This window comes from Ambystoma mexicanum, chromosome 1q (assembly GCF_040938575.1).
Source record: "Ambystoma mexicanum isolate Mex_15411 chromosome 1q, UKY_AmexF1_1, whole genome shotgun sequence".
NCBI classification, from domain to species: domain Eukaryota; kingdom Metazoa; phylum Chordata; class Amphibia; order Caudata; family Ambystomatidae; genus Ambystoma; species Ambystoma mexicanum.
The window spans coordinates 1,153,471,449-1,153,488,732 of record NC_090922.1 but is presented as its reverse complement, the minus strand read 5'-3'; the positions used below and the strand labels follow the sequence as shown (position 1 = coordinate 1,153,488,732).

The window sequence follows — 17,284 nt, the reverse complement described above, 5'->3', positions numbered from 1 at the left end:
GTCTGTGGATGCCTCCCGTTAACCATCAAAAGCAGCACATCCCTCAGTTCCTGGAAGAGGTAAGGGCCATGCTGCGAAAAGGGACGATGCAGCTAGTTCCCCAATGGTTCCAGGGCTCCAGAGTCTATTCCAGATACTTTCTGGTCAGAAAGAAGACAGGAGGCTGGAACCTAAAGTTCCAAAAGTTGAGGATGGTCTTGGGAAGATAGCTCGAGGGCAACGTGCTTGCCTTGAAAGCAAGACGACACGAAGCACCAGGGGTTCGATCCCCAGGTCCGCACTTAGAAACCTCTGGGTATTAAGCATATTCTAAATAACTTATCATATCAATATGTGCTCTGGAAAAAGGAAACTTCTTGACGTTGTTAGACATGGTGGACACCCAATTCCATGTCCCCCTTCACAAGAAGCATCAGAGGTTTCTATTCTTTGAAAGGTAGAGCCTTGAAATGTCTTGCCTGGCGTCGCCCTCACAGGAGATGGCAGCAGCCATTCAAGGAAAGGTGCAGCGACTGTCCTCGACGAAGACAGCCAAGGTGCGGGCCACCAAGTATTTACTTTGCATGATGACATCCTGCATCTACTTCACCAGGCTCTGCGACCCCTTCAGGAATCATTGGACGCTTGCTGGAAAAAGGTGTCCAGAAGCTTCACGGACAAGATCTCTCATCGACAAGTACCATCGGCGATAGGATGGTGGGACGTCTGCTCCAACATCGCCTAAGGCACAGGTTTTTAGAACTCCCCTGTACCAGTAGACGGTCACCACGGACGCCTTGGAACGCACACCAGACATCCGCACAACACAGGCCTGTGGCTGCTGACGTCTGTACTTGCTATCTTTGGCCAAGACCAGACTGGCACACGCCTCTATCAAGGTACATCTGGCAGTTATCTCCTGCTACACCAGTTCCCCAGGAAGATCTTCACTTTGGTCCCACCGACTCATCAAAGAATTCCTTAAAGGATCTTTCCCACTGGTGAAGACTCCTGCCCCGTCATGGAAACTTAACGTGGTTCTGACGAGGCTCATCGGGGGTGGGGAGGGAGGTTTAGAGGGGAGAGGACGCCCTTTCGAGCCTATGCATCAGGCGCAACTGAAGTTCCTCTCATGAAAACCGGCTTTCCTTATAGCCATGACCTCTGCCAGAAGGGTAAGTGAGAGCCGGGCCCTATCCTGCAAGCAACCATACCTGAGATTCTACGAATGGAGGGTGATGCTGCATACTCATCCCTCTTTCATGCCAAAGGTTCTGTCGGAATTTCACCTCAACAAGCCTTTGGTGTTACCTGTGTTTTTTCCAAAACCTTTGCCGGCGAACAGTGCCTTGCACTTGCTGGAAGTTTTCGGAAGACCTCACAACTGTTTGTGAACTTTGGTCCTGTGAACCATAGGAAGGCCTTGTCCAAGGCGTCCATTTCAAGGTGGCTCTCCAGCTGCATCACGTACTGTCATCAGTTGGCAAACCGGCCGCTGCCCGGCCATCCAGGAGCCCTCTCCACAGAGCGATCGCTGCAACGACCGCGCTCCTGTCTGGTGTGCCCCAGCTGGACATCTGCACGGCTGCTACGTGGAGGTCCATGCACAACTTCACAAAGTTCTACAGCATCGTCAGGGATTCCAGGGAGGAGACCAGAGTCTGCCAAGCAGTGCTACCTGTTTGCTTGAGATGAGATTGTTCCGGAGATGAGGATTAATTGCTTCTGTTGAGCCTTGCCAGCTCTCGTGGTTGTGTAATGTTGTACTGCTATGTATTTGTTATTTGTGAGTATGTGAATCCATGCCAGGTTTAAGTTTCTTACTATTGTTCTCCAGCATGCATCTCGCATGGATTCACATGCGAACCCTCCCTGCGTCCCCTCTGTGGCTCTTCTTGGTCATACTGCCACTTTACGTGCTTACCAAATCTGAAGATGGCTGCCAGAGGGGGGGCTTGGGGAGAGGACTGCCATTAGATGGGGCAGTGTGACCCAGAGGACCGTGATTGGTTTAGAGGAGAAATGCAGTGAAAGTTAAACTTTCTTTTTTTTTTTTTTTTAAGAGGATTCCCAGCCTAACAACTCGGAATGTTAATGAGCATGTGCATCCATGCCAGACCCAGGCTGGAGAACAATAGCTACAGGTAAGTAACTTAAACCATACTTGTGGTTGTATGTGTGCTGTCTTCATCTGCGGCTGCACTGCCTGCTGTGGTTGCTGTATCTGCTGTGCCTGTGTCTGAGTTGGTTGATACTGTGTATATTCTTGGGCATTATCTTACTGTCTAGCGCTAAATGGCAATGGATGTGCGGACGCCTCCTGTTGGGCCAAATTGCTGCCATTTCTGTTGCTTTCCTCCCATACCTCTACAAACCTGTGCAACATGTGCTACTCTTTCACATGCCCCTGTGCTCCATATCCACCCAAATCGTGGCTGTCCTCCATTAAAACCTCCTGCCTGTGGTGCTTGAAATCCAAACATTTAAATATTAAGACTGACTTAATAAGTTAAGCAAATTGGGTTGCAAATTTGGTTAAATCGAATTAGTTTTAAAACGAGCATGCCTTGGGTGTTGTACGTAAATTGTTAAGAAAAAAAAAAGATATTTAGCGTGCTCTTTGGAGTGTTAAATAGAATCTTTCAGTGTAAAAAGGTCCTTCAGAGAGTAAGTGTCTTGTTGAAAGCAATCTTGCAGTAAAAATGCATTGTTCCCAGTCTGCTTTTGAAATCCTAGAGCAGTCCTTATCTGTAGTTATTGACTGCACCCTGAAGATCCTGATTGGCTGACTGGAGATTAACACTCCATGTGCTAATCGGTTATTGCAGCTTTGAGGAATCTTGATAAGCGAAATGGGTAATTTTCATCACTCCCATTTATAGCAGATTAAATAAAAAATGTATCCCCATGGGCCTATATGGGATTGAAACTCGATGGGGACGTACAGAAATATGACTGAATAGATAGGAGGAATGGATATGGGGTTCAGACTTGGATGTGCTCAAAGGTAACATACTACATAACATTTGAGGAGCGTTTGGGTTAACTTATCGATAAAATGGAGCAAATAAAAAGTTAACCTCATGGGTAAAAATTAAAATGTCGGCACACGCACCACTTACATGAAAACAAGCCTAATTTGAGACAGCTTTTCATATCTCATGCGGCCTGCAGCCATTGATAGCTGAAGAATGCTTGTCAAACATACAGCACTCGTTTACACAGAAGGCTAGTGTGCACACTTGCTGGATGAATATTCTAATGACGGCTGCCTGTTTTAACTGCACACCAGTAGGTGTGAGCGTTGATTTCACACCATTAGGTGTTATCTGAGATCAGCCCATGGACTGTACAAGGGGAAGTGTTCTATCTGATAAGGATTTGCGAACCGACACATCATGCACATCCGCCCAGTTACGGCCTAGGGTGTGCAATACAAACTGCTAAGTAACAAGTGAGGGAGATCTCTATACAACGGATATATGATGCAGAGCTCGACGGATGCCCTAAAGTGCAGTGAAGGCATTCACTGAGAGGTGCGAAAACACTCCTAATGTAGTTTTCCATAGGCTAAACTCAAGTGAATTGTGGTACACTCAGCCCTAGGCTTTACTGCTCCAGATAGCGAATATGACAAACGCACACGGGCAGGTAAACAATGTTCCTTCATACATATAATGCCCAAGCAAAAAAGGGAAAGGAGGAACATCAGACTTGCCAGGGCATTAAGGCCTGCATGGCTGAGGTGGAGTGCCGCACAGAGGAGCACTAAGCAGCACCTGGAAAGACAGCCGGGGCATGCTAATCAGAACTCGTCAACCCCAGAAGGAGCCGTTTCATTTGAAGCACATTCTGCTCTAAACGTGAGTGAATGGTGGGGGCTTGCTGAGTGCATTTAGACTGATGGCGTGTAGTATGTTTAATAAAAATAAGAGCCCTCAGAATATAGGGGGTTATATTAAATGCATTAACATAATAACTCCTGTGTCAAGTGTATAATTCAGAGTACTGCATCAGAGTGGTATCTCTTTAGTCCAAGAACCTTACAATTCCTGGCTGTATGTTTAATCATGTTGATAAGCACAGAAACCTAGGCAGGCCTGTTTTTTAGCACTGACACACAGCCTACGGTGAACGTTGACATGAGTGATTGATGATCGAGGGTCTATTTTCACAGCCTCAAAAGAGGTGGAGATGAGAGGCTCATGATCACGCCAAACTGGTTATTACAGAAGAATTCTAGGCAAGGTATGTAAATCTAAATGTTCATGGCATGTTTATAATGACCGGGGTACATTTCAAGGCCTACCGACTGGGGACTAGCAGAATTGGAATTTTATTTTTTAAATATTTTATGTAAGAAGTAGGCATATATTACCGAGTCTATATGTATTATAATGTACTATTTTATATCCTAAAGTGGGGGTAAATTTGTCAAGTGGACCTGAAATGCTTGTGTTGTGTAAATCATGAAAGGTTTTATGTAAACCAGAGCACAATCAATGTAGTGCTATTCTGATGAAGCATTGCCTTCACAGTAGTCCCTGTAAATATTACAGAAAAGGTCCCTTCCCTAGATTGTCTAAACTCCCTGGAGCATTGGTCCCCAAGCCCATATTGTGTTTGCTAGAGCAGAGGGTGGGCCTCGTTAAATTGGCAATGGGAATGTTGAACACCAGAGGGTTTAAGCGTCTCCTGCAGGGGTTGAAAAAGGTACTGGGCCATTTTAGATGTCTTTATGCTACAGGAGGCCCGACTCACTTATGCTCTAGTTTTGGAGGGGTACTCTATTGATTCTTTAGCTTTAAAGGGTCCTAAGGGTTGCGCATTTGTGGCCATGTTAACGCCCATGAGGAACGACCGGGGTATGCAGCTGTTGAACTGGAGAGCCCCGAACACATCCCTATTGCCCACTAAAAGTGTTTGAACATCTGCTCATTTAAAAAATGGCGTACATTTGCATTGATTAATGCTTATTGGTATCCGGCAGCTCTCTCCAATGACGATTTTCTGGATGCGGTCGCAGATCTTTTAGATGCCTGCTTTTTGGACCCTGCTATTTCGGCCATCATTATTGCGGGATATCTAAATTACAGGTGTTTTTCTTCAGTGGATCTGGATACAATTAAAGCAGTGGGTACATCTTATCCTTATCAAAGGGGTGCCTTATGACTTACCCTAATGGAGGAGCAAGGGTTCATTATGGTTAATGGCAACATTAGGGGAGCTGTCCACTACCTCCCCTAATCCGCTGCCGCAGCCTACTTGGCATAGGGAAACGCAATTAGCCACGTTGGATTACATATTTGTTACAGCTACTATTTGTCCCTTGATTTAGGCCTGCAGAGTCATCGCAACGGAAGCTAGTGGCAACCAAATTATTTGCGCGTATTGGGTGATTCAGCTGACGATGCAGTAGGGAGAACCATGTACCCCAGGGGTTGAAGTTAATGGGGGAAGGAATTGATTGAGATGGTCAGAACGGGATCTGGGACACTTGAGCTCCCATTTGGGGGTTGATCTACACAGTGGTCTGAGTGAAGGAACCTGTATTGACAACTATGTTCCTGCTTTCAGCATGTGTTTGCACACCAGTTCTATGAACAATAGGCTGATTTTCAAACACAAACCCATGTTTGATGGGATGATGCAAGGTACGAAGCGCATCTTAAGAGCATATTTAAGGCACCTGTCTAAATCTTGTTTAGAGGGTTCAGTGGGAAATTAAGAAACAGAAAAAAGAATTTAAGAACTGGTTGAGGGGCCACCAAAGTATAATGGCTCTAGATGTGAAGCCGCTCTGTCTAATAAACATACTGCACAAATTTGGCGTATCTTAAAAAAATTATGCAGGAACGGCCTCTCCAAATGACTAATATTGTGGATGAGGTTTGGGCCATTCTAAAAAATTGTTTTCTCTACCTCGGTCTTGTCCATCTGTTTTAGAATGCAATCAAGATGTGGCTTGGGCATTACAGATTGACAAAGAAGATATTCTTTATCTTATAACTAGGTGTAGCAATTGAGAGCCAGATGACCTAGCAAACCTTATGTTCATACTATATCCCGAGAGCTGGGCAGATGTAGTGCTGATTCTATTCCAGTAGGTGATTGAGAGGAGGTACATTCCAGAGTTCTGGCGCAAGTTTGTTGTACCAATTTCCAAGAAGGTCAGACGTTGGCAGAGAGCTGTAGACCTATTGCCCTTCTTGCCCCAATCATCTTTAAGGAACTTCTACGGTGGTTGAGAGAAAGTGCCAGTTTTGACTCTGAGTTCGTTGCAGGTATAGGTATGTCGCTAAATGCTTTTTTCATTGTATATTTTTATTTGCTTTATTATTAAATAGGGACTTCTTTTTTCTTAAGGAATTTGTATTGGTTTTATGTGATATAAGTTATGTGAATTTATTTGGAATTATGAAAAATGCAATGTTTTATTGTAAAGGTTGAACTGTGTTAAGATAATGTTTTCTGCTGTGTTTAGAGTTAACAGACCAGCAGAAGGAGTTTCAAGCGACTGCTCGGAAATTTGCAAGAGAGGAAATTGTTCCACTGGCGCCCCAATATGATAAAACTGGAGAGGTAAGCTGATTTTAGGACTGTCTGTTGAATGTAATAATTTAGGTATTACAAAATGACAGCTATGCTATTTTTCTCTTTTAGTATCCTGTTCCTCTTATAAAAAGGGCCTGGGAACTTGGTCTGATGAACACTCACATACCAGAAAGCTGCGGTAATTATGTGTTTACTGTGGTGAACGAGGAGTAGATCTCCAATGTAGAATTAAATGCGTGACTTTGTCGTGTTCTCTTGCACCTGTCTTCCCTTTGTCCCCTTCACTTGCTGCTCACTAACTGGTTATTTAGCTTGTATTTTTCTCTAACCGCTTACCCTCCTCACAGAGGCTTTATTGAGGTCAGCCCACATGATTTGAATAGCTTGATACTACAATACAGACTTTCCTAAAGAGTTTATGTAAATAAGGACTTAATAGAGACTTTGCTATAGTACCATTTGATCTTCGGCAAGCAATGATTTTAGAGGCATAATTGCTCCAATCATAGTGCATTTACCTTGCTTGGTTATGGGTTACTTGACAGTACTGTGTTAATTAATCTTTTGTAACGCGCTTAATACCATAGGCCAGTCTGTAAGGGCAGGACTGGGATTCAACTGTGTTGCTTTGCATTGTCTTGCTTCCAAGACAAACTCATTGCCCCTGAGCTATCGGCCCATGTTTAAACTTGTATACTTTCCCTAAATGTAGCACGGTTATATACATGTATAAATCTGAAACTTTGTTGAAGCGATGTTATGGTTAAGTTACTCTAATAACATTTTTTTGAAATTCAGTGAAACTTTAAAGAAATTATGGTTTCAGCACAAAATCGAAAAATTGAAGGCATTTGCCAATTACGTCAAGCTTTGCAACCATAAGGCGCGCACCCTCCTTGCACTGCTTAGGAACCAGGTAAGTAAGTCATAGTTAGCAAACGCCATACAAAGCCTACCAATTAAAGTTCTATCCTTTAAGAAGTCTTTCCTTAGCTAGACCAGGGGTGGCCTAGAGCCCTTAGAGCCGCTGGTCCCAATAAGTCTTCTGTAGGTTCGGAGTCTCTTTAGGAAGATTGAACAAGTGTTGGCTTGAGCCAACAGGTAGCTGCAATTGTTTCAAAGTTCAGATAAAACAGGAATGTCTTGAAAAGACCCGCTCCCAATCCAACCACCTTGAAAAAGACCAGAGGGAGGACACAGGCCAAAACACTACCATTCAAGGGTAGGCAAGTGAGAGAGTGGTTTAGGACTTTACCACCATAGAACTGTAAGAAGACAAGGGTCAACACAGGTGTGTTTACTCACCTCACCCTCTGTACACAGATTCACTCAGGGACCACCATAGTAGTTCCTGAAATCACTGTGCCGCCTTGATTTGTGCCTTTGGTTCCAATTGCGGAAGCCCAGGGGATCACAGGTGAGGTCCTTTCAGGCGTTGTGTTATTGGGTCTAGCTAGTTTGTGGTTCCGTGTACATATGGCCTGGATTCTGGACAGCTGGCCACACAGGACAAACTCGTTGAAGGGGCGTGCAGGTGGGAAGGGGGGGGCTTGGTGGTAGGGTGAGTGGTCTGGGGATACAATGAGATGCACATAGCGCAATCCAATAGTTGCAGTTTGAGAAGTATAAGCATATCAATTATTAGACCTTTTGGATGCACTCTAAACATATGAGAACCTCCGGTAAGTATTACTAAACTAATACGTACACATATACATCCACTATTGGGGGTTCTGTATAGAACTCCTACACTTTACCTTTGAGACGGTTAAGCAACAGTTAGCATAGTTGTGAGCAATACTTTAACTGTATGGTAAAGCAAGTGAAGGGTTAAACAGATTCCAAACCAGTAAACACAGGTAAGTAATCCAGTAGAAGAATTATATTAAAACACTTTGAGCAATCGTAGATTTAGATTGCTAATCCTTAGTAAATCCATCCCTGAGATGCAATGGGGCCTATTGCCCAAATGTCACCAGTTCCACAAGTTATACTATTCGGGTAGGGACACTCTTGGATTGTGCACAGGCAGTGGTTATGGTAATGCGTTCCAGACATCAGGCAAAGTTCAGGTAAGTTTCTCTCTCCCAGTCGCACCATGCTAGGGAAGGCCCGTGGGGGAACCATCGCTGATCTTGGCCAAAGGAGAGATGGGGAGGGGGGTCAAATGTATCCCTTTTGAGGGTGGGGGGCAGGAATATGTAGCATAACTTACCCACTTTACTTTGATTCTTCCAGGGACCACCACTTGGGTTCCTAGATGTGCTGGGCCCAGTTACTTCTGTGATGTGTCCAGTCAAGGGAGGTCCAGGGACTGCAGGTGCAGAGTTCTGTTTCGGTGTCTGGGTTGAGTCCGGATGGTACGCAGATCAGGCTCCAGTCATACGATTCTGAAAATTGGACTCTTGGCATGAAGAGATGCAGACTTCCACGGGACAGGTGACATCGGGGCACAAATCAAGATTCAGCGGGAGTCGCCACAATCGGGCAGCCTTCGGTTTGCAAACAAAGGACCTCTGTTCATACTGGAAGTTTGTAAATGCATGAGCAGGTGACTTGTAGCACAAGATCCTCCATGTTCCAAGGTTTCGTTCGGAACAGCGACAGCTAAGGCGAGGTAGGCCAAGCAATAGCTGATCAGTCCACCAGGTGGTCCACTGACGCCTTCAAAGGATCAACAGTCAAGGCTCTAGGTGTCCCCGCTGGGACAAAGGTCGAAGGTTTACTATGTGATTGGACGATGCCAGTGTTTGTTACTCAAAGTTCCAAAAGGATGAGAAACGTTCAGGTAAGTAGCTCTCTCTCAATCTACTCTAGGATAGCTTTAGGAGAGGATCTTTGACCAGATCACAGCCAAACTAAGTAAGGAAAGCGAGATATGGGGAGGACTTTATACCCATGTAACCCTGTGGATCACAGGTGGGAAATGAAAGATGCATGGTAGCTTGTTTCCCCTCACTTAGATTTCTCCAGAAACACAATCTTCTGTGCCTGGTCCGGTCGAGGGAGTCCCAGGACCGTTGCAGAGGTGCAGAAGTGTCTTTTTTGACCGAAGGATTTAGTTCTCGGTCATTCACTGTGCGTGAATCTCCGTTCCAGGCACCATACACGGGGGATAAAATTGAGATTGGATGAGCAGGAGCTAAAACCAGCTCCTGGATGTTGTGGCGGTCGGAAGGAGTTGGACACACTGAGGACCTGATTCAATAACTTTATTAAACTTAAAGGTAAAAGGCCTAACTTTCGATCACTAAAGGCAATACCCCACCTATCTAAGGAAACTAAAGGTGCTTGTCAGTTGCCAGGAAGTCCAAAGTAAAGTCTTTGGTCCAAACTAACTCTGACCCTACCACTATATTTAACTATCTTAAATAGTCCACGAGAATGTCTCATCTTCTTCGCCTGTTCTTTTCTTTAACTTCAGCTTTTTTATTTACAGTTTTTCTCTGTGGTAGAGATTTCTCAACATAATCTCCTTGGATAGTCTTTGAGATCAATTCTTTTTCTTCTATAATAGTCTTGGGTTTTGTATTTTCTCTGGTTCTATAGATGCAATAACTTCCTTTTAGGTACTTTCTCAGACTCTTGTCATCACTTGTAGGCTCTTTCCTCATTTTACATTCAGGCTCTCCAGAGGTGGGTTTTTTCTTGACCCTTTTTTAGTCTTTTTCGGTCATAACGTCTGTCTTGCAATGTCACCTTTTAACTTGTTCATTCAAGATTTGTATATTCTGTTTCCCATTACATATTCTTATGTTAGACTTGTTCCAATCTGCAATCCTGAGGTCATTTGGTTTCTTCCATTCCTCCCAGGGAACCTGTTTGCAGTCTCTGCTTGTTCCCCATCTAGGTTGCTTAAACGTCACTTGTCCTCTTACTGGTTTCTCTCTTGGTATCTCATCCTTGGGACTGGGGCAGGTTTCTTTCGGTACCCAGTCAATTTACCGAAAATAATTAAGAGCGCTAAATTTCACAGAAAGCCAGAATACTGAAAATATTAAATATATAAAGGCTAGTGGGCTATGTGGTTAAAATGGTTCGGATGGGGTTGGGACTGCGTTATAAGGATAGAAAATCAGGGGGCTTGGGTAGGGGGGACACCCAAATAAAAAAATAATAAAAAAGAATTCACTGAATTTTCCTTCGGTAAGATCGCATTTAACAGCTTCTTTCTTCATATAATAACCCTCTTTCCTGAGCGGGTTAATAGTTACTGGTTTACAATTCCAGTTACAAAGACTTATTTTCTTGTCCTTTGGACTGGGACGTGTTTCTCTCCTTGTATAATAACCCTCTTCCCTCTTTGGCTTATTAGTTACCTCTTTACAACTGCAATTGTACAGTCTTTGTCTTATTGTCTTAACCTTAAGACTGGGGTGAGTTTCTTCGGATCTGCAATGATGCCTTGGCGGCCTCACGTTTCCCCAGTACACCTCTCTATGCCGGGGATGGTGGTGGGGCTCGGCTCTCGGTCGGGTGTGCTTACTCGTTCCTCTCGCTCGTCGGACTCCCGGATCCTCGTCGGATGGCTGCTCTGTACCATTGATCTTAGTGTCGCTATTCAGACGTCCTGCCCACCACGCTGTACTTGTGGTTATGGCACCACTAGATTACTTCTTTCCTTCCTCACAATGCCTTTCTTGCATCTGCACATGCCAGACATCCGGTGTCTTCTACTGGTGTTCACTGCCTCGTTGAAAGTCACAGGCACCGTGGCTTGCCTTTGCTCCACCGCCACAATGCGTAATGATGTTGGGGGGGCTTCCTGTGCACTCCAGGCTCTTCTCCACTCCTACTCGTTCCCGTTAAATATGTCTGTTTCAAAGAGCTCTTCCTTTTTCTTTTTTTCAAATGGATTTCTTTTTGCATTGGCTTCAGCCGACGGTAAGGATGTCACATTATTCGTTTCAGCAGGTAGTCCTTGTATGCGGCTATGGTAGATGGCCTAGTGATTTCCTCACAGGAACGGGATTCCTTGTCCCCAAAGCGGTAGTCTCTCCCGGTGAGGTCCCACTTGCCTCGACCCCTAGGGAAGGTTATGCAGAGCAGGCTCACCTTCCTAGCCTCACAGTGACAGGGAGTTCGCCCTTGGAGAGAAGGGACAAATACCTTAGATTCATCTCAGTATCCAGCCTTAACCAGTGAACAGGAACTACCACTGGAGAACCGGGAGGTAGCGCATAGTGTTCCACAAATGTAACTTTCACATGTGATGCAAACTTATTTTGTCCCTTATTTATGACTTCAAATGTTTTATGAATGTGCCATAACGTTTATTCATAGTCTATCCCAAATAAACAGGGTTACATTCAAATAGGTGTGTTTGTTTGGCATCAGTTTGCCTGAGGGCCCAAAAGTGACTCCTGGTAGGCTCTTCTAGGCTATAAGCAGGAACTAAATGGCTCCCAGCTTCCCTTAATTTCGAATCTTGTTCCAGCTGAAAACCCACAGAATGTAAAGTAAACTTCTGCAGAGCAGGAAACCTCAGGATACCTCCAGGGATCAATCTTCAATGGACAATCAAAGAAGCAGTTCCTGCACGACTTCCGTTGATGCAAGACGACGGAAAATGCAGGAACAGGCATCATCTAGTAAAAGCTGACGGAAAATGCAGGAACTGGCATGGTCTAGTAAAAGCTGAAGATGGTGGGGCGTACCAAGCAGCGTACGATGGAGACTTGTTCCCCCGTGAGCTCTGTGAGACAACGCTCCACGGGCCCCCTTAAGCCAGCCAAATGTAAAACCTATTCTCCTCAGCCTAACCTTTAACCCCTCTTTGCACCTAGAACGTGATGCAAAGCCCCTGTCTCGCCGAATTGGAAAGCCGCGCGCTGATGAAGAGCGCACTACGGCCAGATCTCCCTGTTGTAACCATCCAAAATAGCATCTGATCGCAGAGGCGCTGCTGCACAGTGAAGGCAGACCTGGGGTTGTCACTACTGAGTTGCGTGATCCCTCGGCAGGGAGTTAATTATGGAATGGAAATCGGGAGTACCATGTCTCGCCTGATGACATTCTCCTTCCACTCCCTCCAGGACCCTCCACCCAGATGATCCTCCCTCGCATATCGTTGGGATCCAAAAGCGATGGCCCTTCCCCACTCACCTGAGAGGAAGACCCAAGGGGAGTAGATGGGAGGACGCGCTCGGGTTCCTCATATCTATTTACCAAGAGACTAGATGCACACCTTCAATTCTTAATGGGTGTTATAATATTAAAGATAAGTAGTGAGATGCAAGGGTTAATCAACCCTGACACTAGGTGGTGGCAATAATGGAAAAACCAGCATATGTCCACACTCTTGTGGAACCGTCTTGGCTCCAACTATTCTATGTCGAATAGCTGCAGGAGTCCTCCTTTTATCCAAGATCTTCACTGAAGGCTCTCTGGTCCAACAATAAGGATCTGTTCCATTGAAACGGGCAGTGGCTATTCAATCGCAACATCTGCGCAGCAGCAGACATTCAAGCACCTTGATGTGGACTGGACCGAACACTCCCTGTCCCCACATCCGAGCTTGCACACAGACCACCCCTTAGCCTGCAAAAGCAGCAGCTTTCCCTGGGAGAGGGCATTCCACATAGGCAAATTTTGGTCCTGAGAGGGCAGGAATAGGACCAAAGCACAGGCAAGCCTCTTGTGGCATGCCCATCTTAGAGTGCTAGTTATGCTTCGTAAATCATTTCAGTAATGCAACGGTTCACAAGTAAAAAAAATTAAAAACGGTAGGAAAATATCCGCTGCCACAACCCCATCCTGGCTGTACTAAAAAGATAACCAAAAAGCCACACAAGGTTATAAAGGACAAAGTATCCTAACCGCACTCCATTGAAAGGTGATGTGTTCAGTTTAAAAAATGCAAGAAACCCATAAAGGGACAATGTGTCTTAGTACTGATCAGTTTCCCCATAAGAATGAGTAAACGGGCAAGGGAAGTAAAGCAAAAGGGTTTACTTTAAAAGTTCTGTTTTGTTGATGTATAGCGTGCACTGCTGCCATTTTTATAATCTCCAGGCACTTGCATGGCTCTGTAAGGAAAAGTGGGTTGGCTAAGGAAGAAGAAAGAGTAGGTTAGATGTTGTGCGCATCTGTTGATGCGTGTAGAAAGGAAGAACTGGCGTCTATGCGTGTGAGTTTTCTGGGTGTTTTTTTTTTTAAATGATTTATTTTGTGCACTGGGCCTCTTGTGTCCGGAAGGGCGATGTCCAGTGTTTGCGTTGTTTGTTAGTTTTTGTTGTTGATTTAAGTTTCAATGGTTAAAAACATGTACCTTTTTAACAATCAAACATTCATATTCAATACAATTCATACTTGGGCTTCATTAGAAATACAATACTTAAAACATCCTAAAGTTTGAGAGAAAAAAAATCAACCCCAGTGAAGGAAAAAGAAAACTCTGATTAGTCTAAAAATCATTTAAAAACAGTCTCACGCCCCATAGTTTTCATGGAAATATAATTCTAACACACTTCTAATTTCAAGTAACTGCGGTAACTGTAGAAGTAGTGTCCAGACAAACATGCAGACCAAACCTGTTCTTCAAGAGCCTTTTCAAGGGATTCTAAGTACAGCTGGACGGGCTATTATAAAATGTTTAAGGGTTTCACAATTTGCTTGGTCATTACACAACTGACAAGTCTGAGTTGCTTCCAAACAGCCAAATAGGACCCTGATCTGTTTGGTCAGCTACAGGTTCCGTCTGAAACACGAAAAAGCATTGTTTGACTGACTTAACCGCCAGAAACGATGCCAAAGTTCTTAACGTTTTGTGGCGACCCTGCAGATGGCTCAAAGAGGAATATGAATGCGTTTTCTTTATTGTTTGTAGCTAGTCATTTTCAAATAGGTGCTTTTTGACCCTACAGGGGTTATCCCTTAACTCTCCCATAAAGCTTCCAATCGCTAGCACACAGGTACAACAAAGTTCATTTACCTTGTTCAGCAATTTGCAAGGCATTGTATAAACATAATTACCCTCATGTCCTTAAACAAGGAGCCATGCATAGGCCATGAAATCTTTCTCACCATAGTCCTAATTTTCCATATAGCTCTCGCACGCAAAAATGTAATACCTAATTCATATCAAATTGTGTGTATGGGTACCGAGTTTGGAATGTACAAAGTCCTACACCAAACCAAAGCCTCAAGAGTTGGCAATTCTTCAAAGATTGGACAAACATTCCCTCACAATCTATAAAGAATCTTATGGACAATTTTTCCTTCATAGTACTTAAGAGACAGGTTTTAGTGTGTATTTACTGTAATGGGAGTCCACCCTTGTCAATTGATTTGCTAGTGCGGATACACTATTCTTTAGCCACTCTAAAGCCTTTTTCCGGCCAGGCTTCCATTGTAAATAGTATCCCAAATAGATCAGTGACTCCACCTTTGTTCATCGGTTCTGAACCAACATGCCATCGGAAGTTAACCTCTTTCTTAGCCCTTGAGCATTGCAGTATTTTAGTCTTCCCGGGATTAATCTGGAGGGCGGGGTTATTCATGTAAATGGAAAAAGCATCAATCAACCTTTGGAGTCCTACCGGAGTACAATCAAGAAAATCGTCCGCATAGGACAACCAAAAAGGTCTCGAGTGATGGAGCTTGGGAGTAATAAAAGTGGCAGGTTTTAAGTGATCACCTATGTCCGATAAGTAGAGGTTAAAGAGGCAGGGTGCCAATATGCAACCCTGCCTTACCACGGAACGTAGGAATCTGACGAGAAAGAATACCAAGGTGAGTCAAACATACTTGAATATTTGAGTGAGTACTAACCCATAATTAGCCATCAGAGGCCAGGAGGAACGGCCACTGCGAGAGCTTAGACCATAAATGGTCACGGTCTATGGCGTCAAACGCTGCTGTTGGGTCAATGAAGGCGATACAAATCGAATTATACTTTTCCTCCCACGCAAGATGTTGCAGACTTTTTATAATCAAGGCGTTTAATGTTGTTCCCAAGTTCTGGCAAAATACTGTTTGCCACTTTTCAAGATGGCTGACCTCCTGGGCCTATGGTTCCAGATGGCACAGCAGGATATATGCAAAAATGTTGCTGTCCGCATAGAGTATTTCAATTGGTCTATAATTTAAGGGGAAAGTTCTTTCTCCCTTCTTATAAATCCGCACTAAATATGCCAGGGACCAAGAGGAGGGAAAGTGGCCTAGATTCACCACGCTTTCAAACAGTACAGACCTAGTTTCCACCCATATCTCAGGTTGATTTTTAAGCAAGAAATTGGCTAAGCCATTTGGGCCTGGCGTACAGGATGGACTAATCCTTTTTATCATCTCCTTAATGATATCATAGTTAAAGAAGGATGAATCCATCCTATCATTTTCACCCCCAGCTGTTAATGTAAAGCCAATGTTAAATCTTGGTGTACAGACATCCAACATGTGCTAGCTAATAAAATTGATACTCTACAAAATAAAATTCAACAAAAAAAAGACGTTGAACCTTCAGCGCTCTCCCAATACCCCTATGCCCAATGCCTCACTACCGGCACACAATAATACTTTCACCTTCTCTAAAATGACCACCTTGGAGGTACAAAAAAATTATCCTGTCACTGTAACCCACTAACTGCAAAGGTGATATCTGCCCAGCACAACTTATAAAAGATGCCGCCAGAGACTTATCCCCATTAATTACCAAATTGAATAATGCTTCCTTCTCCACAGGCACTATCCCAGCCAACCTTAAACAGTCCTGGGTGCTCCCCCTCCTCAAAAAACAGACGTTAGGCCGGTAGTTGGTGGGGATGAGAGGGTCTATCACCACGGTCCCTTTCTTACTCAAAATATTGGATAAAGTAGCTTACAACCAAATTCAAAAACACCTTGAATCACACAAACCTCTGGATAACAGACAATCTGACTTCCACCCTTTGAACGGAAACAGCCTTAGTTGACTTAAAGTCCCAAATAGATGAGCTGATAGACAAAGGGAAGTCAGTACCTCTGCTCCTACTTGATCTCTCAGCTGCATTGTATTTGGTCAATCACAGGGTAATCTGTTGACACCTTGACTCTGCTGCCCATTTCTCCCCGGAAGCTATCAAATGGATCGAATCCTTCCTGAGCGAGAGAACAATGAGTCTTCTCTCCCTCAGCAGCTGCAGACCCAACACCTATCCTGTGCGGTGTTCCCCAAGGTTCCTGTTTTTCACCAACTCTATACAATATCTTCACCAAACCCTTGTTCGACGATCTTGACCATCTGGGTATTACCTATACCAATTACGCAGATGATACCCAGATTCTCTTCCTGCTTTCTGGGGATCATAATAAGGACTCTGGGTTGGTGAACAAAATGTATCTCATCATCCTAGCCTGGATGGCCACTCATGGCTTATGCTTAAACGATAAAACCGAGTTGCTAATTCTGGTCTCTCAGGCCAACATCAAAAAATTAGGCCAGGAATTTTACTCATTCAATATTGACGGAAACTCCATCAAAGTCTCCAAGGGGGTAAAAACCCTTGGCTTCTATTTGGATTCAACATTGTCCTTTGATAAACATATCAAATCTCTGACCTCCTCCACAGCCTACACGTGTAAGCTACTCAGAGCCGGCAAGCCCTTCCTGTCGGACGACAGCTGCCTGATCCTAGCTAGAGCCTTAATACTCTCTACAATTGATTATTGCAATGCCCTATACAGCGGTGCTAATAAAATGACTATCCTAAAGCTCCAAACACTACAAAACAATGCTTTAAGAGCAGCGCTAGGTATAAACAAAAGAACCCAC

General features: G+C 44.2%; 1 protein-coding gene across 1 annotated transcript in view; it reads left to right on the top strand.

The window, feature by feature from the left end:
- ACADM (acyl-CoA dehydrogenase medium chain) overlaps positions 1-17,284 on the top strand; it is a 374,724-nt gene that overhangs the window by 112,515 nt on the left and 244,925 nt on the right. Inside the window, exons 3-4 of the mRNA XM_069641894.1 lie at positions 6,464-6,561; positions 6,643-6,712. Of these exons, the coding sequence (XP_069497995.1) occupies positions 6,464-6,561; positions 6,643-6,712 (168 nt within the window). The remainder of the gene's footprint in view (positions 1-6,463; positions 6,562-6,642; positions 6,713-17,284) is intronic.